A 21,800-nucleotide genomic window follows, 5' to 3' on the forward strand; every position below is an offset into this window, starting at 1 on the left:
ATCAATAATCATTTCCTTAATTTGGAATAAATATAAGAGGTTAAATTATTTAATTTTAAAATAAATATGATATTGAAAAATAATTAAATTATAAAAATAGAGAAGTAATAATTTAATTTTATTCATTTCAAAAATTAAAAATTTAATGAGTTAAATTATAAAATCCAAAGATCAATTTTTAATTTTTTATTAATATTAAAATTGATATGATTTAAAAAAATTAAATTATTTTTTTAAAAGAATTCGAAACCTAATTTTAAAACTATCAGTGATTTAAATAAAATTAAACCATTAAAGCTAAGGAAGCCATGGCTCCACGCCCCACTCACGTAAAGCATGCCTTTTTCATTAATTCTTCTAATATAAAATTTTAATTCGAAAATCAAATATAATATTATTATAAAGAGAATTATAAAAAAATAATTTCGTATTTGTTAACTTTTACCATTTCAATGACATACAAAGAACATTGCTTTAAGTTTGATATTAGCACGAGCTAGCATTTTAAATGTTTGTTTTAAATTAATTTAAAAAAAACTTGATCCTAAACTTTATTTAAATTCAATATTTTTCAGTTCCTAAGTAAATGGGATTAATTTTAACGTAGTACAATAATTTCTAGATAATCAATCAATTTTAATATTTTTGGAATAATAAATAAATATATTTAGTTTGGTTTGATTTAAAAGTATATATAACAATTTTAAAATCATACGATTTTAATTTTAGCTCCATTTAAGTAGGAGTGAGTGTTCGATAGAGTCAAATAAAAAATTTCAAGTTATTAGAGTTGATGAGTCATGTTTTATAACTCGAATTTGATTTAAATTTTTTTTGAGTCGACTCGAGTCAAAATTTTGAATTTCTATTTAAATTTAATTATAAATATTTATAAAATTATTTCATTCTAATTTAAATGATATTTTACATATGTCATATAAAGTCGATGAGTTCAACTCAATCTTTGACTTAAACTTGAAAATTAATATATTAATTACTAAAAATTTCAAGTTATTCAAGTTGTTTTTGCAACTCGATTTAAATTTAAATTTTTTTCAAGTCGAGTCGAGTTTAAGAAATTACAATTCGAACTCAATTCGAGTTAAGTTATGAATTTTCTTCCAAGAGTATAGGTTTCTAAAATAGATAAATATTTTTAAAAAAAATCAGCACTTTATCTTCGTGTCAGAGATTATGACAATAGTTATGAATTTTCTATTAAATAGTACGTAACAATGTTTAAAGTATTATTAATTGGGTGTAAACATGTAACAAACTTGAATTAATTAATTTGGAGGTATTTTAGGGAGGTTGTTCTCAACTTGGCGTTAGATCAAATTGGTAGAGCACAATGTTCTTAACTTTGAGATCGTGAGATCGAGTCCCACGAAGGGCATTTCATAATTTGGAGGTTTCCCACGGAGGCTGTTCTCAATCTTGCGTTGGGGACAACCTACTATCTTACCTCTCCTTACCCCATTACATATGAAAACAAGGGTCAGCTAATTTTTTTTAAACATGTAACAAACGTGAATCAATTAATTGAGTTTATATTATAATTAAATATTATTAATTAGTAGAAGCTCTCGTGTTTCTCAAATCATCTCTTTGCTTTTTCAGAATTCAAATCAAATATCACTACCAAAATAATAACAACCGGACCTCATTGTTGACAACTTAACATTTGACCAATCGATGATAGTAATGGTCCTAATACATGTCATTTGTCTAATTTTTGGACTACATTAAATTCGCTATTAAAAATTTGTACTAAACAATAATGAAATTTTATTAAATTTATGATATGAATTATTAATGTATCAAAACAAGGCCAATAAACGAACTGAACGAATACAAATGAGGATATGTTTATGCTCGTTCGTATAATTTTAACTGAACAAGAAAATGAACACGAACAACTAAACGAACATAATTTTTTGTTCATGTTCGTTCATCAAAAAAATTTAGTTTGTTCGTGTTCGTTCATAAACGAACACAAATGAACGAACGTAAACGAACATAAAATTATTTAGGTTTATATTTGAGAATATTTTATTTTCTTTCCAAATAATTTTAGGATTTATATTTTTTTAATTGATTTGAGTATTTTTATTTGAGTTTAAAATTAATTGGGTTTTAAAATATTAATGGGTTTAAGTTAAAATTTATAGGTCTTAATAATTCAAATGAGTTTGGAGATTGGACTGAATATACAAACATAAACAAATAAACATAAACAAACATAAATGAACATAAACAATCATAAATGAACGAACATAAACGAACGGATTATCGAACGTTCACGAACATAAATGAACGAGTAAACTTTTTGTTCTTGTTCGCTCATTTAATTAAATGAACATAAAATCTTATTCATGTTCGTTCATTTAATAAATAAACAAACATAAACGATTTTTTTGCCGAACGGATTGTCGAACATTATGTTCATTTCCATGCCTAATTAAAATTTATTAAATATAAAAGTATATATGATTATATAAATTTAAATACATTAATATTCGAATTAAAAAATATTTAGATCCTCTTCTTTTAGATAAAAGAAGAAGAAGAGGAGGAAAAGGAAGAATAGTTATTATGTGTGAAACCATTGGGTTAGCTAGTATACTACTTGGAGTATTGCAATCCATGCAAATAATTCAATAGTCACGTAAAGTTTAAGTTCACATCCAACCACCAACTTGTTTTCCTTCTTAGAAAACGACCTCACCTTTTGCGTTTGACTCGCTGTGAACAACCAAGTATTGTACTTGGTTGGTTATTAAAATCTGAGTTGATAACAAATATTAATAAAAAAAAGTTATTCATGTAATAAAATTGATTGATAAAAGACGAATACAAAGTTTTTAATTATGATCCGATTGTTTAATTGAAAATAGTTTTTTAAAAATATTATACGTAAAATAAATTATATTTTCTAAATAAGAAAAATTTACGATGTTTAAAAGAGATTGTGTAAACTATTTTTCACTAGTTGATGAATATTTTAGAAATTATTTATTATAGATATTAAGTATAATAAAAAATATTGTTTAATATAAAAATTTAATATTACTATTTTTATTGCATGAATCAAGTGACCTTTGTGGTAAAAGAATTTTTGTTATTCGTTTAGGATCCGAGTTCGAACATTATAAATGCTAGGGGTGTGTACGACCAATGTCAAATTTAATGTCAAAAGATTAAGAGTTATCTTTGAACATATATTGTATTGTACTTACCCGAATTAATCAAAAAAATATTATCTTCGTAATTTTAAAATACTTTATTCATTATTATTACTAAAATATTATTTTTATACTGTTATAAATAAAAATTAATATATTTTAATGAAATAAAAATATTATAAATTATATTAATTATTTATTAAAGTAAAAATATTATATTGTATTTTAAAAACTATTAATAAATATATTTTATGTATTTTTATTAAAAATACTACTAGGTTATTATATTAATATTAAATACATAAATAATATTATTCATTATTAATAATTTATGAACAATTTATTATATGAAACTAAAAAACATAACATCATGTATTATTATAAAATTAAAAAAATACAATATTACATTATTAAAAATATTAATAAAATATATTTTAAATATTTTAATAATTAATATTTATATTAAAATGATACTAAAATGTTATATTAGTATTAAATACATAAAATAATAGTATTGTAAGTATTATTTTTTGAAGTAAAATGTGTTAGAAAATGACTTGCCAAAAAAATTAGACCGTGAATCACTTTTTAGAAAATGTAAAGAAATTTATTGTGACAATGAAAATGTTTTACATTGACCAATTGGGATGGTAACGGGTCGGATTTTTGGTCGACCCGACCCAAAAATATGTATCATCCACTCGAATCTGATTTGATCCGAAAATTATATATCGTCTATCCGATCCGACTCAACTTACTCCGAATTTTTATAGTATAAATTCGATATAATATGACCTGATATAAAATAAGGATTTAATTTAAAAAACACATTATTATCCTTTGGTATGGTCGGAGTTCTTTCACCCTCCACTAAATTTGACCCTACCCGACCCAACCTTATCCCCTTAAAAAATCTATCCCGACCCAAACCAAAAATCTTTTTTTATAAAAATCAGACCCTATTGATCAACCAGTTTTCCTCCAATCAAAAACTAAGAAAATGAGAAAAACGTTTTTCAAAAAAATGTTTGACGTGAAACAAACATTCGTGCTTAGATATAAATTTAGGAATAAAAATATTTAATCGGTGAAAACTATACTACAACCTATATGAAATAGTTGTATTTAATAGTATGAAGTAATTATAAGGTAGTAATTTTTTTAGTCGTTGAATGGACTCATGTGCAAAAGAGTTAATAAAAATATTTTAAAAGTTAATATAATGAATTTAATGAAACGATTTTAGTAATAAATAGAAGTTATCCTCTTTATACAATTGTTTCTTATATACACTGAAAATTATTATTATTTTTATATATTTTCAATATATATATAATGAGATCAAACTATTGAAAGACTACCGACAAACTGTAAATCATACTCGAGCGATGTAAAAATTTATCAACAACTGCAAATCAAGTATCCACATCAAATTCAAGGGTCTAAAACAGAGAAGATCAACAAGATATCAGATAAACGCCATCCAGTTTAGTCGTGGCGATATCAAATCAATCCTTAGAAAAAGATAAATTAAAAAAAGACCAAATAACCAAAAGATACGCTAAAAAGACAGATGAAAACGTGTCATACTGACATACTTATTGAAATAAAAAAAGAAAAGAAAATAGAGAAACAATATAAAGGAAAAAAGACAATAAATAATATCAGTGGTCGACAACCAACATTAAAATTGGTGCCGTCGTCGATTAATATACAAAAAAAAGATAAACAACACATCAATAAGAGAAAAATCAGGGTTTTATAAAATTCAATAAACATGTATATAAATTAACTAACATTCATTTCTTTTAATGTTTTCAAGCTAGTATGTTTTTAATTTAGGCGTTGTTTAATAAGTTAAAAGAACGAACTGTTAAAAATTAAGAATTTAAATATAAAGATATATTCAAAGAAATAAAATAATAATATAAAATAAATTATATTATAGTTATGTAGTATCCGATCCGGATTAGTTAATCAATAGATCAGATACCGGTGCTTATACAAAAAATGATAAATAAACTTTTATTTATTTGTTATTATAGTTTATGATAACTTATATTACATGGATTTAATTTTTAATTATCAAATGAATTTTAAAGACTATATTACAAAACATTTTGATAGATTTATAGTAGAGATTTGATATAAATTTTAGAGAGTCTATTGAATTTTGACGTGATAAGTATAAATCATTGTATAAATTAAAGAGGTCAAAATTTTGAATGATTCAATAATGTCTTAAAATCATTCAAATGTCTGGGATGAAATTAAAATATTTAAAAGTTTGAGTAATAATATAGAATGATGGTTACAGTCTGAAGATAAATTTGAAATGTTCAACAGATTTAGGACTAATTTAGAATGAAAATCATAATTTGAGGATTAAATGGAAATGTATAAAATTCAAGGATCATTTTAAAGTAGGAATCATAGTTTAGGGATGTGTAATGCACTTAATTCAAAAAATTATATATTGAAAAATAGCGGTTCCTTCTCTTGAAAGTTGGCGCGTTGTTTCTCGATATGAATCCAAATAAGCAAAGGGAAAAACACTAAACCAATCACCACCGACTCGCCGTCGAAACGACGGGTCTCTAAGTGAACTCTGAGAGGAGGAAAAAACATGGTATTTCTCCGCCACCAACAACCGTCACGGAAGAGATCTTCCTCTTCCTTTGTCCCTGCATTTCCTCCGCCCAAAATCCCCAAATCTCAAAATGACGAAGGCACTGCCGTTGATGCTGTTGATAAGATGGTTTCAATATTGGCCGAGGGCGGTTGTACCTTGGTTAATCCCTTGGGCCCACCCTCCCTGCCCTCCGATCCCTACGAGCTCCGCCGCCACCTCTCCCGCAGTTTTTCTTCTACCGACGATCGCTCCGTTTTTCTCTCTGGTTTCTCTTCTTACATTCAATCTCCCTCCAATCTTCGCAGGTATGTTCATCCCTTTTCCAATTGCCAGCTTATTTTTTTTTTCGTTTTTGATTTCCCTATTTCCATGCAGAATCTATGTTGTTTACTAGCTTTTTAACTTAGTGTACTAGATTCTATTTAGTTATTTTTAAAGCCTTTTATCTTTATTATTGAATGAATTTTAGGATTAATCAGTTAATTTCTATATATGTGTTGTTGAAAATATTACGAGGTTCAGTTGGAAAGTGTTTTAAGGTTTTCACATTGCTTATTCTATTGGTATCGATGAGAAAATGCCTCATTATTTTTTTGATTTAAATGCTTTCAGGGTTCTCATTTCTTCAAATGGAAGTAGTTTTGGTCCCGCTAAAAATGAAAGCTTAGTTCGACATCTTTTGCTGGTTGCACCAATTCAATTAGATCTTCAAATTATGCTCCTTGAGAAACTTCCTGAATATTTTGACATAGTTTCTGGAGATTCTCAAACGTCATTGTCCCTTGAAGACGATGTTGCTAGGCTTATCATTAATCAGTTTCGGTGGCTTGATTTTGTTGTTGATCCTAGTTCCTTCACGGATAAGTTATTGCAAGTGCTTTCCATTTGCCCTTTACACTTGAAAAAAGAGATAATTGGATCATTGACTGAGATCATTGGTGATCAAAATAACAAGACTGTGGTTGATTCCCTTGAACAAATGCTTCATGAGGACCCATCTGTAATTGTTCCTGTGCTCGACTCTTTTTCAAATCTTAATTTGGATCATCAGCTGCAAGAACAGGTTTATCCTCTTCTCTTTAATTTCCCCCCTATGTGGTTTACCTTATTTTTTCCTTTAAAATTTTATTTTAATGTTCTATTATATGGAGACATTTCTTGTTATGTAATGTAGTTATTGCAAGGGTAATGCAATTGGCACTTTCTGCTCTTCAGCATAAAAGACTGATAAATCTCGGATTCAATATTTTGTCTTCTTTTCCTACAACAATACAACTATTTAATGCAATGTGAAGTAGTCAGTTGTTCGGGCTCTTGGGCTCAAAATTACACCTGAAATAAAATACAGGACTGGAAGTGAGTATCTATCATTAGAATTCAGTTATTTATTGGTCACAAAAAGCTAGAAACTTGGTTTGTGTCTGTTTGGTTGTCCACAGTGAGGTAATTGTTGTAATGGTAGATTGATGCTGCTCTTGGATTTAGCAGTTAAGTTCAATTAACAGTAAAATTAGCACAAAGGCTTTTGAATTTGGTAATTGAGGTTTCTAAGGAGGAGGGATAAAACCCAGGTGATTTCACTTTGTGTCCTCTAGGCACTCAGAACTATAAAAGGTGCTGAACATTACCAGTATTCACTCAGATTGATAAAGAAACCTTATTATTGTGTCTTCTAAAGTTAGAAAACTAGGTCAGACTTTATAGAAACCAACTTTGGGTTGTAAGTACAAAGACAGCAACAAACAGGTTGACCATACATAATACTACTACACCAATGTGAGGCCTTGAAATTTCCAATACCCTCATTGCTTGGGAGACTTGAACTTACAGGAATGTCTAAACTGAAACTAAACTGTTTGAAAACAACATGAACTGAACCAACCACTAATAACATTAAACCTAGATCTGCAGAGGAGTTCCAAATTGTAATTGGATCACCATAATCAGCTTTACTTGCCTTCAATGCACTTTTTATTTGTCCTTCCAGCATTTTCATCAAATGTATATATATATATATATATATATATATATATATATATATATATTCCTGCTTGTTGATTTCAGAATATGTAATGTCACTAGCCCAACTAAATATGCTAACAAATATAAAAATATTTTCATTTCAAGAAGGTTTTCCTTTTTTTTTTCCGACTGGAGAGACTTGACTTGATCCCTCTTCTTTTCATCATTGCAAGATATTTTTAGCAGCCAATTAAAATTTTAAGGTGCTATGTTGCTTTTGCATTGATATCTAATTTAATTCTATTTCTTCACATTGAAGGTCATAACTATAGCACTATCATGCATTAGAACAATTGATGCGGAGTACATGCCATGTCTGCTTCGATTTTTACTACTCTCTGCCACACAACTAAATGTTCGCAGGATAATCTCACAGATACGTGAGCATTTAAAGTTTGTTAGGATACCACATAACCGCACAATGCAAAAGAATAAACTCAAAGGGAAAATGCTTGTTGACAACACTGAGGCATCCATTCTAGATGCTTTGAGATCTAGCCTTGAATTTAAGAGTGTAAGTAACTTATACTCTTCCTTATTTGGAAATACATGTTTTCTATATCCTCTTTCTTATTTGAGGATATATGTTCTAATTTAATACCCTGTTCTATATCTACACATTATCTATAGGTACTCTGTCAAGAGATTTTGAAGGAATTAAATGGCCTTGAAAAACCTCGAGATCACAAAGTAATTGACATATGGCTGCTTGTGCTATTGTACACAAAAGGAAAGTCCATGCGGAAAAACATTGAAAAGGTGTTTAAGAAGAAAGTTACTGAAGGTTGTATTCAAGAAGTTATGCTTGATCAATGCATTTGTGGGAACAAGGAACTGGCTCAGGTATATGTTGCTCTTCTTTGTCCCGAAGATTGTTTGAATTTTGCTGAATATATTCCAGAAACTCATTTTGTTATTTCCTTATTTTTCTGTTAGGAATATTTCCTGGCCTTCCTTTCTTTAGCTGAGTATGTATTGGCTTGCAAAGAACAAAAGGCCAGGGATTTTGGCATCTACATGTATACTCTTCTTTTTGAAGAGTTTTCTGATACCTATTCAAGACAGGAAGTAAGCATCAATATCTTCTCTTATCTGATTAAGTACATTTCTTTAAGAGACTTTCATGCGGCTTTATGCAGGTTCTTGGTTCACTAGTTACTCATGTGGGCTCTGCTGTTAGTTTTGAAGTTAGTTCTGCTCTGCAGATTATGGCTTCACTTGCCACAAAACATGCAAGGGAACTCATTCCACTTTCTTCTCATATAAATGGTAGGTAAGCTTTTGCTTTTGAATTTTCTTTATCTTTTTCTGCTATTTTGTTCTTCATTAGTTTAATGTACTTCTCAGGAATCCTGGACTATTTGGAGGGATTGACTGTAGAAAATCTTTATAAGGTTTATGCTGCTTCATTGTTTTCTACACTCTAAGCTTTATAAGGACAAAGTTGTATGTGCCAGTTCCATTTACACTATCTAGTGCAGGTTTATGAGGTCTTCAGCCATATGACACTACTAGCTCGCTCTAACGCTGACTGTTTGGGCTCTTCCATGGCAAATGAACTTTTTATAATTGTTCGGAAGCAGGTATGTTGTGCTAGCATGACTCTTAACCATAGAGTGCTTTGAATATTGACTTTTTGTGCAATTTTTCGACGTTATCTCTAAAATTTCTGTATTGTAGATTTGACTCAAGGATCTTAGTAATGGTGGTTGTTTTGACTAGCATTACCTTCAATTGGGCAGGTCAGTCATCCAGATCTGAAGTACAAAATGATGGGTCTAATTGGAATATTGAAAATAGTTTCATGTCTAGGAGGAGAAAGTAATGCTACTTTATCATCGCCATTTGAGGTAGGATCTAGTATCAGTGTACCTCCCTATCCGTGACCCTTGGTGATTATATTGTTCTTTAGTTGCTGATCACTTTATCTTACTTTAAAAGTTGCAGCATATTAGCATTTTAACTGTACATTCTACGTGTGTCATGTTGTGATCTTCATGGTGAATTGCTGTTGTTTCTGTCTTTTATCATGCCTGTCGTTTATCCTCGAATCCAAAAAGACTGTTCAGAAGAAAAACAAAAGCAAGAACCTGCTGAAAAATTTGAAAAACTTTTATCTTTGTGTTTATGCATAAGAAGCTACTGTAAAAGTTTCCTTATAGGAGGTTGATGGTTTGAATTATTGCTTTGATTGAGGCATTATTGGCATTAAAGCTGATGGTCAGAAAGTCTACCTTAGAGCTTGGAGTGACTGAATTCCTTCTACAACACTTATGAGAAGGATGTGATGTAAATTGATAGTTAAACTGTCACTGGTGCTAGTTAACCCACAAGCAGCCTGAAGAACATAATTTTTTCATCAGTTACAAGGAACACTTTAATGTACTTAAATTGTCAAACAGTGCATCCCGAGTCCAGACCTATGATATGGATTTTAAAGTAGTGCACCAAACGTATGGGGATTAAAAGTTGTGCTTGAAACAATTGAAATCTATTTCTTCCAATGTTCAGACCATAATAAAAGCTAATGTATAACTGAAGTTGTAGCCTCTGGGTAAGGTATAAAGAAAAGTCTCCATGCCTCTTCTGCAATCACAGTTTCAAAGGGAGTCAAGAGCTTCTCTAGGATAAAAAATAATTGCACTAAGGCCTCCTTAGTGAATGAACAGTTCGAACAGGTTGGATGGATCTTAGGCTGAACGATAGTTCTGCAAATTATAGGAAGAGAGCAGAAACTGACACTGAATCTACCTACATTTTCAGGACTGTATTCACTGCTGGAACTATTTTCCTGCATAATGCTTGATTCTTGTCCATGTTTACTTTTTTATTGCTTCCAAGTGCTTGTAAGCATTGTTGGTGAAATCCTTTCTCGTCCTTTCTACTAACAGGAAAATATAGGAAATTTCTTGTCATTCTCTTTCCCTGTTGAGTAGCTTAGGATGTTTGTTTTTTTCTTTACTGTCCATTCACCATTGTGAGATCTCAAATTTATTTCTTGAGCAAACAGAAATCAAATGCTGACGAGGCTGTGGAGCTCCTTGAAACAGGCTTAGAATCTTGCAAACAGTCATGCTTGTCATCGATCTTCTTTTATGATGAACTGACTGCAATTTTAGAAAGTACAACCCTTCATCCTGTTATCATGGATTGGTGAGACAACTTCAACAACCTATTATTTAGATTGCAAGTTGTAAGCATTTATGAAGATAATAAAACTACTAATTGCATGTCCCGAAATTGTCTATCTATTGCAGGATTGGCAAGCATTTAGGAGAATTTGAATCTATATTTCTGTCTGATCTTGATGGTGGGAAGTTGCCTAGCAGGATCTCTTATTGCGGTTTAGAAGGTAGGTTTAACAGTGCTGCCTGTTCCTGCCTGAAGCTTTCTGTGAACTCATGATAGACTATAGTCTATTTTTTCTACTTTTTACTTCTGTAGGGGAGCTGTGGATGAATTTGGACGGTGAAGTGTCTCCTGTTTGTCTGAATATTCTGCCATTGGCTTCTTCTTCTCAGTAGTGCTCTTTTATTCTTTCTCTTGAACAAAAATGTCAATTTCATCATCCTTAGAGATTGGGTATAGTGAACTTGGAATCTTCTCTTGCAGGAATGCTTCTTTGCAATTTCTTCCTGCTAATTTTCATTTACTATCAGCTGTAAGTGTCTACTGCCTTAGTAATCGTAAGTACTATAAAAGAATGCTTCTATTGAATTGATATCAACTGCAGGTTGAACGGTTGACGAATCAAGGATCTCTTGGTGGAATTGATGCATTACTTGGCTGTCCTATTCTACTTCCCTCTTATAAGGTGAGATCAAGTGAAACGCTCACAAACATCATATTCCTTTTCCATTATGTCTCAGAGTTTCATGATGCTATAGCATTTAAAATGATTTTCTCTGTGCGATTGTACTCTTTGTACTAGCCATTGTCTGGGTTTCCTTTGTCCACTTATTGCTAATTGATTTCAGGTTGCATGTTTAAGAATATATATCCTTCTATTGCATTTAGATATTGTTTTTCTTAATTTTTTTTATTCCTACTAAAAGTTTACAAGATTAAGGACAATAAGGGTTGCTGAGAGCATATTCTTCAAAGACTTGGTTAGACTTAATTTTTTTTACAGAAACATATTGAATAGGTTTTCCCAAGAAAGAGTAATTATGTTCTTTGTTCCATATCTTAAAGTACTTAAAACTTTGTTTGATCTGTCTCAACTCTCTATTTTTATTTTATTGTTCATAATGTTAGATTGGACCATTTTGCTGACATGAATTTGTTTATTACAATCCAGTACTTCTCAGAAGCTGAATGGCAGTCTCTGACAGGAAAGCAGAAACATATTATTTGTCTCTCACTTTTTTATTCAGTGAACTGGATAAGGGAACTGGTAAATAGTTTACTCTGGGGTTTTGATTATAAGTTACATGATTTTAAACATGCAAGTGGGGTTTACAAGTCTTCACTGTTACAGCTCAATGCCTTCTGCACACAAGTAGATGGAAGATTTCAATTCACAAGTCAGTCCACAAAAGTGGACAATATACAGAAACTATTAAAACGAATGAGGAATCTAGTGTATGTCATCAAACCTTCACTCCTTTTTAGTTTGTCCATCATACTCAAATCAGATCAAGATATAAGAAGAGACAATGGGCAATTCTGCCCGCAAGTTTCACGTGTAATATAATTTCACTTGGATTACAAAAAGGAAAATGCATTGCATGTTAGGTATACTAAAAGAAAAAATATCTTATATCATGTGAAAAAGGAGAGATGTTGGACCTCACCTGTGACATAGAATGTAGTAAGCTAGTTCAATGCTTCTATAAGAAAAAAGCTAGTTTTCCCAACTCAGCAACCCTCCCTTCAGAAGAGGAGAGGCTAAGCACATTTTTGGTTGGGTTCTCATTTTGGTTTGTTTTCTTTGGTAGAAAACACAACCTTTTTTTTTTTTGATAGGAATTGAAGGCCTCATTAAAAACCTCCCTCTTGATTATAGAGACTTAAGAGAAGCTCCTTAATCAGCGGAAGGAGGAAAAGAGTGCCTTAGGATTTCATTGAACATAAGAACACCAAAATACATCCAGATATCGACCCCGTACATAAAACAAAACACCATAAAACAACCAAAAAACACCCCCATAGCAGCAACAGTAGCTCAACCTAATATCAACCACAACAGCCTCTAAAGGACTGACCCAACTAAAAGTCTAACTCTTGACTCTGAGAGCACCAGAAAACAGAACACCTAAAAAAGAGAGAAAAAATGATAGCTGACTCAAACCATAGTATCCAAAATAAAACACAGACATCCAGGAGCTTCCATCCACACGAAGAGGGCAGAAAACCAAACTATAGACTCTGGCTCCAAAGCTGGAAAAATGGAATCATAATCTGGCTCCCAGAACATACAAATCTCCCACACATTGAACCTTCTACTGCTGCTTGATTTGGCTGTATCAGGCCATTAATTGGGGACCCGAAACTTTCTCTGCTAATCCCGATATATCTCTGCCATCCATCCTGTCAACCACCGCCCCAACCTGTTGGGCATCCCCATCCTGATGGGCCTCCACACCCTTGGAACTACTAATAGCACGCCTCTTAATAATGTTAATCACGTTTTTCATCACCTTTGCCTTTAACCGACCATCCAAGTTGGATGAATCAAAAAAAATCCAATATTCTCTCTCTATCACGTGCAGACATACAACTTTCGCTGCTTTCAAAAACTGACTCTCTAGCCCCTTGATCCAGCACATTCTCGTGCTCCACCACATCCTCGAATTCCGATGGAATAATCCCCACACCAGCAGCATAATTCCTTAAGCCCATAATAAAATCCTCCCCTATGTTCCTTTCCACTACTTCCCCACCCGACGAGAAGCAGCCACTAACTCTTTCCCCTATACAACATAATAGACTTTCTTCATCCACAGAACAACGCTCAGAAATCTTCTCCACCGAAGAGTCCTCGTTTCTGCCAGCTCCCTCAAGACATACCTCCACCACGGTAGAATTAACTGGCGAGACACCGACGAGCTCCCCCACCAAAGATAACGGGAGGCAACTGCCTCATCCATCAAGAACGAGTCTACCCAGACTGAGTCGGGACTGAAACAAGGCTCAAACTCAGAAATACAAACTGTAAATAACAAGTCCCCGGCTTTCAAAACAACGGATTCTTCCACACGTGTTTGACGGTTTGTAATAATTTGAAACAAAGCCCTTTCAAAAGAACCTGGATTCACAGATCTTTCGTCAATGGAGATAAGTTCTCCCCATTTGTCTGCAATGCTTCTGAAGGTGGAGGGATTCCACAAAAACGGTGGGATCCCTTTGCACGAAAGCCACGCCCGACGGCTGCTGCAATGAAAGTTTTCCGACCACACTTCTACTTTGCCAAAACATTTATTCAATGCCCCCATCTGATTATTCAGCGTGAAATCCCTACTCTCATCATCTTCAAAATGATTAGAACTGCTAACCCGCTTAGCCTCATGATTTTCGGGCCTAAAATGCCTTCCTTATGCATTATGGCAGCCAACTCATTCATCTTTAAAAAATTTCTGCACCACCCTACCAAGCTGCCTCTGCAAGTTAGCAGTTTGTCCTCGTCAACAGAACCCACAATGGGAGCCTCTAAATGCCCAACATCCTCCCTTTTACTCTTGATCTCGGCTGGTTTTAAACCCGAAAACTTCTTTCTCCAAAAAGCTTCCCGGGGTTGAAATCTGGCCAAAAAAACTCTAACTTCATTGCCGCGAATCCTAGATCTGTCAACACAGTTGATAGCCTTCATTGCGTCCTCCAATCTGGTGAAACGAACAAAGCCAAACCTACTTCCTCCCTTGCTTCTTTTGTTAGGGATGAAAGAATCGACCACCTCTCCATGTTTATCGAATACCAGCCAAAGCCCTTTATGATGAAGACGCTCTGGAATGTTGAAAATGATCACCGTAAAACAATTTTTCCCAGCAGAACTAGTCACCTTACTTGCCATCATAAGACGACCCGAAGAAAATCTCAAGCTTGGATTTAACGCCAAATCCGATATAACTCAAGCACACGCGTTGACGATTGAACCAAATTCTCAACTCGGAAGACAATTAAATTCAGATTATAACAAAAATCTGAAGCAAAGCAGAATTTGAAAACTGATCGGAATCCTTCTTTCTTCAAAGATACAGAGAATGCTCGGTAGAGCCAACAAGGGCGGCAAAATTGAAGAATCAGTCAGCTTATGTTCATTGTGGAAGTATATCCTTGATGATGACTTCGAAGCGAGCAAAACAGGAAGTCCCTGTGTTCAACGGGAAATACTTTCCGATGATACGAATGATATAGTTACCGAATTTATCGCGTCACTGACGGCAGAAGAACTGGAGGAGAACGAGGTCGGAAAAATCCTGGGGACAGTCGAGCCAGTGGTCTTGGTCTTCGATTTCAGTGTCGTGGTTGAAAAAGAAAGGACGGGATTCTATACCCAATTCGGAAGCAAGCACCGCCACTGAGAAATCATCATTTGACGAACTCCACGAACCTTTTTAATTTCCTGTCTGACGGGGAGAATTTCGTCTGAACGCAAATTTTTTCTTCTAGATCTACTCCGATTTATTTCGATTTTGAAAAAACCAACGTCCGATCTATGCTTGGGGTGAAGAGAGGATTCAAAAGGTGTATTTTTCTTCCTTTTCCGATGCCGCCGAGCGACGGTCGGAGACTATTGACGGTGACTGTCGCGGCAGCGAAGTGGTGGCCGACCACTGGGTTTGAGAGGAAAGATGCCGGGGAGTGTGGATGTGGTTTACAAGGAATGGAAATTTGAAGTTTGAAATCGCCTGAAATTTTGTAGAAAACACAACCTTTAAGTGTGGTTTTCTCCTTATCCATTGAATTGGGGATTTAAGAACATAAACAAAATTGGTGTGTAATGGAACTATGAAGTTTTAGTTATTCTCCCAACTTAAATATAATAGTCAGATTTTGGCATGACATAGAACAGTTTAGGGAAATGTTATTATCTTGAGGTTCTTGATAGACTCATTCATTATCATAAATTACAGCTACATTGGTTTATCCTTTGGGGTTTTACATTATCGTGAACTAATTCTATATACTGATGGTAAGAACCGGCTGGCTGTTGATACAGATTTCTTGAAAGCTTGTTAAATCATTCCATCAAAATGTGTCCTGTAGTACTACCTCAGCTCCATCTTCAAATGGAGCATTGTGGATCAACACTCATAAACCAACCAACCTATGTGGGGACTAAAGAAAAGAAGAATGGGCCTAAGGTGACACTCGAATGCACATCTCCAAACAAGAGGAAGAATAAAAAGATTTCAAAGACCTCAACAACTGGTGCAGAAGGAAAACTTCGTCAGGTAACATTGTTGGATGTGTTGAAAAAAGCAGGAGCGGTGACAAGCCAAGAGGATCCAGATGAGGTTTCTTCAAAGGATATGGCAACATCAGCATCAATGGATCACCATTTGCATGCCTTTAATGAGTCGGTGCTAATAGAAGTTTCTCCAGTTTCCCAAGATCTGGAATCACAGAAATTTAGGTTCAGGCCTCTTCTATTGGAATGCTTTTCCATTTTTACTTTTTCAAAGGTGTGTCTCCTCACTGGTTAACCCTCAACTTTTGCATGGTTCCTTTAAAATTTGCACTAGAATGTGGTATTTGACTGAGAAGTTCATAATCGTTTGTTGTATATGATTCACACAATGAAAATAGATGGATCTAGTATAACTAAAATCTCTGTTCTTAAAAAAAAAACAGATGGATCTAGCATTTGGCTCCATGTTAGCATTGATGAAGAAACTATAATCAGCAGATATAGTTGTAGATGGATCTAGTATAACTAAAATCTCTGTTCTTAAAAAAAAATACTGGTTTCTGGTAGTATGTCAGTATTATTTTCTCTTGATCTATGATTTAGGGGAGATGTTAATTTATCTTTTTCTTTTTATTTTCTCTTTAATTGAATGGCTAAATATTCAATCTAACTTCATATTGATTTCTTTTTATCAACCAGTCTCTTATACACTTGCCTTAAAATCAGCTGGTTATAGATGGTTAAATCTTCCAATTTCAACAAGTAGAATACAATTTGAAATCAGAAGTAGAACCATTGGGTTTGATTTCTGTATCAATTTTTAGTGTATTGTTACAGCTCTATTGTTTGTATCTGCTAATTAAGTTGTTGGCTCATTGCTTGTTGACCCCTTGGGCATAGCTTTTAGTTTCCTAAAATATCAAAATGCAGTTTTCCTAAATGAGGCCTAGTTTTGTGGTTTTATATCAAAAGAATGATTGTAGTCATTTAGTGCTACTTTTTAAATGCAGGACCATGACTCCTGTTGCTCTGACCCTGTGTCTGAGGTACATTAATTTTTTTAGGTTCTTTCAATCCTTCAAATCTGTCAAAGAATGATTAGGTGATATGCAGAAAACTTGTTATTTCTGGACAGTTGCCCCTATTCTTGTACCTTATTCATGATCTTCACCACAAGCTGGATTACTTTGCTGCTGCGGGCAAACAATGCTCCTCAAGAAGCATGACTACTGCTGCTGTTACCAGGATGACTTTGAATGAGTTTCTTAGCAAGATTAGACCTCTCTTTCCAAGTCTTAAGAGAAATTTAGATAGTTCATTCTGTATTCTTAAAGAAGGTAACAATTTAGTTTTCATTTTGTTGCCAAGACTTTGCCTTGTATATTCTTAAAGTCTTAACAAATATATTGTAGGTGGTGAAACTTGTCAAGAACACTGGAACTTTCAATCCACTGCTGCTGGCAACCCAGATTTAACCAGTGTTGTGCCATCAAAATCTTCAATTTCTACTATGCTATTTAAGGAAATACTTAGTAGTTTCAGTAAGGTGAATGCTTTTACTCTCACCTTTCCCTAGGGTTGTACATGCAGCACTTTCCAACTTGATATTTGATGTTTTTTTGGTTGATGTTTGGATAGGAAATTTCTTCTTGGAAAAGTTATATTCTACTACTAAAATAGTTTTTCCCTGTACAGATGCTAAACCTTTCTGAAGTTCAAAGGAATAAATCAGTTCTTTCAGATCTCCTTGAGGCCTTTCAGCCCAATAAGGCATTGGATACTGGTTCTTTAGACATCCAGCCTTGTCCTTCGTCCGGAACAATAGAATACTCATGTTTTGGTGCTTGTTCATTTGTAGAGAGTATCCTTGATGCAGGTGCAAATCTCTTGCCTTTGTACTGTAGTTCTTTTATGGCGCTTATTTACCCTTTCACTGTATCTAATTTGTATCAGATTTGCTTCACAGCATGTTCTTTTTCCTTTATTCTGGCATCAGAGGCTCTCTTCACTTTAGAGTCGGTTGTTACATCAATTCAGAAGGTCATGGATAAGTTGGATGGAGATGATAATAACAAAAAGTCAGGGTATAGCCAGATCCTTTATTTACTGCATGGAAGGCTTAGATCTTCTGCTATGAAGCTTTTAAAGCATAATTGGGACAGCAAAAATCTTGAAAATGGCTGGAAGAACAAAGTGAGACCCAATTACACTATGTTTTGCATGTCTTAGATTTATTGATTGTGATTTCTTACTTAGCTACCATGTGGTTACGGATATAAATACTGAAAGACTTGCTGGTTTTCCAGGGAGAAATGGTGCAAAAGATACTGCGGGCTTACTTGGAATATTCTGAATCAACTTCTGATTTGCTGGATGAGCTTGCCTGCTCAATTTTGCCGCAGGTATTTGATTTATTTGAGTGACATCTTGTGCAAGGTTAATAGTGTGCTCCATAAGTTTTCCTTCGTTGCATGTTTATAAATTAAGGGATCTGGCAGTGTTCCAAGAGAAATAAATAGTGGTTCAGAGGACGCTTGTTTTAGTTCTCACATAAATAATGGTTGCTGAGTTTTTGGATTCCTGATTGTTGGGCTCTAAATATTTGACAAAATGGATTCCCTTCCCTAATTCTCTCTTCTTTCTGATTCTACCCTTTATTTCTTCTATTTCCTAAGTTACTCCGTATTCACATTTTCTCATTTATTCCCTTGATTCTCTCTCTTTTTTATCGTTCCATTGTTCTGCATTAATTCATTTGTTTAAAATTTGGTTTAAAAAAATCCACTTACTAGTTAGAACAAACCATGAGGTTTATTTGGAAATTCTTATTGATTGAATTCATTTTGATTCGTATGTAGTGGCACTAAAAGGGTATATCTCTGTCAGGTTTCTTTTACGGCAATGGCAGATGATGAGGATTATGGTTTCCCAACTCTATGTTCTGCAACATTCCTCTCATGGTACCGTGTGCTGGTATGACATCTTCTGTTTTCCAAGTTCCTTTCAAAGATTACTCTTATTGTTTCCCATCAAATATGTTGATTGAGGCTGGTCCTTATGTGCAGTTTGAAGTAAACCTCACAGTTCTCGACAAACTGGTACCAGTAAATTTTGCTGCTTTGTTTCCTTTGATCACAAAAGAGGTAGAAAAACACAATTGAAAAGTGTTGCAATTCTTATCCTTTTGCTCTCTTTTCAGGTTAAGGAAGTTGTTTGCTTAGAGAAGGTTCGATCTGGTGTTCAACCAGAAAATGTTCACTCACTTTTGATCAGGATGCAGAAGAATGTTAATGTGGTTGTTGCACTAGTTAGCATGTGCAGAACCCATGATAAGGTAACCAAATAGAACTGTGGTTTTCTTTGCCAACAGTTCTTAGATAATAAATATATATATGTTATATTTTCAGCCTTGAACCTTCCCCACCGCACCATTAGGTATATCACACAAGTCTCTGATTTATGTTCATGAATGGCCTCCATTTTGGATTAGATTTTATGACATTTTCCCTTAAGCTTTTCATCTTGTACTTCCTCATGACTACACTTTATGCAAGGTAAAAATTCCTTAGATTAGTTTGTAAGAATTTTAAGCAGAATGATGGCTTCCTTTATTGATTTTTTTTGGATTGCAATCTTTCTCTGAAAAGGAAGATGATGAAGAGATGAAACTATGACACTTGACATTAACGTTTCTCCCAATGAGGCCTGTCCCACTGCAGTGACTAGCTGTTGAGTAATTCTGGTGCATTGTAATGTGTATGTCTATTGCTAACAGCTTATATCCTGCCTGTGCCTTGAGGTTGAGGAAAGTTGGAAACGTCTAGGTTTTTCTAGAGTAAAAGCTAAAGGACAGATTATCTACACTGGAAGTATATACGGTGGATGGTCAATAGAGGCCTTTGCCCATTAGAAAGATATCTTTTCAACATATCTGAGTAGTTAGTACCTATTTATTGTCGTAATGCTTCAGGTAGTAATCTTGTTGACGTGTTAAGATGATGACACAGGTCTCCATGCATGCCATGGCAGTCAAGTATTGTGGGAAATTCATTGATTCCTTCCTTAAAGGTAGTTATATCTTGGAAATAAAATACGGTCGTTTATTGCAGTCTGTTCAGAGAACTGACATATCGGCCTTTTGCAGCGTTTGACTTCTTGCAGGTTCACTTCCAAACGCATAATGAAGTCATACTTCTATTGGTAAGATAAGATGCAGTATATATATTTTCAGACATGCTCAGTCCAAGTTCAAAGTTTTAGAAGGAAACACCATACTGCTTGTTTGTTGCATCAGGTGAAAGAACTTCAAAAGGCAACACGAACGATTCAGACCCTATGTTCAGAAGCAAAGGTGAGTCATGCATATTGAATCCATTCGAGGCTTAGTCAGAAACATTGAAATGGTAGCAGACAGATTATATTGAATGTATGTATTGGTATTTGAAGGGGTTGAAACAAACAGCCATCACCGGCAAAATACCTGCTACTAAAAGATCTCTGGAACGCTTTTTGTTTCGTGTCAAGGCTCTTCTCCATTCGACCTCTAACGGCTGCACTTTCTGGATGGGTATTTGCAACGTCATCTTATTTTTACTCCTTTTTTGTAGTTAATTACTTTTTGTTATCATGTAGAATATATTTGGAAGAGTACTGAGCCTCACAGATATTTACAGGTAATCTAAAACACAAGGATCTCAGGGGTCATGTGGTCAGCTCGCAGGCATATGTAGATGATGAAATTGACAACAGGGATGAAGATCCAGTGGGAGTTGGAGACTTGGATCCACAAGGAACTGTTCCATCTGATAGTCAAAATAGTGAAGCAGAATGAATGTTTCTTTTATTTGTAAAATAGTTTGCGTAAGGAAAATAAAAGAACTCATGGTATTAATGTTTACTCTCAGTAGACTAGCAAATGATTTTCTCTTTTAAGTAAATAGTTACTCAAGTTCAAAAACAATATAAAAACATTTAAATTAGTATTGCATCCACAAATAAATCTTAATTAATATTTAATAAACATTATTTATTAGAATATAATTCTACATATTGATGATAGATTATGTGATGCCATTTATCAAAAAATTTAATTAATACTGAAATAAGAAACAGATTATTAATAATGATGTATTTGAAAAATCATATGATTTTATGGTAATGCCATAATTGTAATATATTTGAATATAATTGGTTTGTAGGTGCCGATTAATTAAGTATAATAGAGAACTTTAAATATGTTTTTTAATTCATAAATAATAAATAAAAACTAATGTTTTATACACATAATTTCAAATTATTTTTAATTTTGCAACTTTTATATTCTTTTTTTAGTCCAATGGTATTTCATTACAGAATTTATCATGGTCTTTATTTGCTTGGGTTATTTCTCATCAAAGACTAATCAAGAAAGTTACATATAATCAAAACATGTTATTAGAAAATTTGAAGTTAAAAAATGTGGAATTTCAGTGATTTTTTTTCCTGAATGGCTTGAAGTTCATATTTCATTTTAGGTTGCCATCATTCAATGACTTGCAGTGTGTTTCATGATGGATTTTAGTTAGAATACACATCCAGTACATATTTTAACTTGCAAAAAATAAAATAT

General features: G+C 33.3%; 1 protein-coding gene across 1 annotated transcript; it reads left to right on the forward strand.

The window, feature by feature from the left end:
• Positions 1-5,700: 5,700 nt before the first annotated feature.
• On the forward strand, positions 5,701-21,023 carry LOC120152345 (Fanconi anemia group D2 protein homolog). The gene is given in 31 exon segments (XM_039164585.1): positions 5,701-6,122; positions 6,430-6,880; positions 8,099-8,353; positions 8,470-8,682; positions 8,776-8,907; positions 8,979-9,108; positions 9,187-9,233; positions 9,321-9,422; positions 9,582-9,689; positions 10,850-10,992; positions 11,097-11,191; positions 11,284-11,362; positions 11,452-11,500; positions 11,573-11,653; positions 12,140-12,235; positions 12,320-12,423; positions 16,001-16,466; positions 17,203-17,238; positions 17,328-17,533; positions 17,609-17,738; positions 17,888-18,068; positions 18,159-18,385; positions 18,499-18,594; positions 19,079-19,165; positions 19,258-19,290; positions 19,392-19,526; positions 20,200-20,260; positions 20,337-20,392; positions 20,487-20,543; positions 20,639-20,759; positions 20,866-21,023. Coding segments are annotated over 31 exon segments (4,446 nt in total). The 5' UTR covers positions 5,701-5,811.
• The last annotated feature ends 777 nt before the right edge of the window (positions 21,024-21,800 follow it).

Source organism: Hibiscus syriacus, unplaced genomic scaffold (genome assembly GCF_006381635.1).
Source record: "Hibiscus syriacus cultivar Baekdansim isolate YM2019G1 unplaced genomic scaffold, ASM638163v2 tig00111088_pilon, whole genome shotgun sequence".
NCBI lineage: Eukaryota > Viridiplantae > Streptophyta > Magnoliopsida > Malvales > Malvaceae > Hibiscus > Hibiscus syriacus.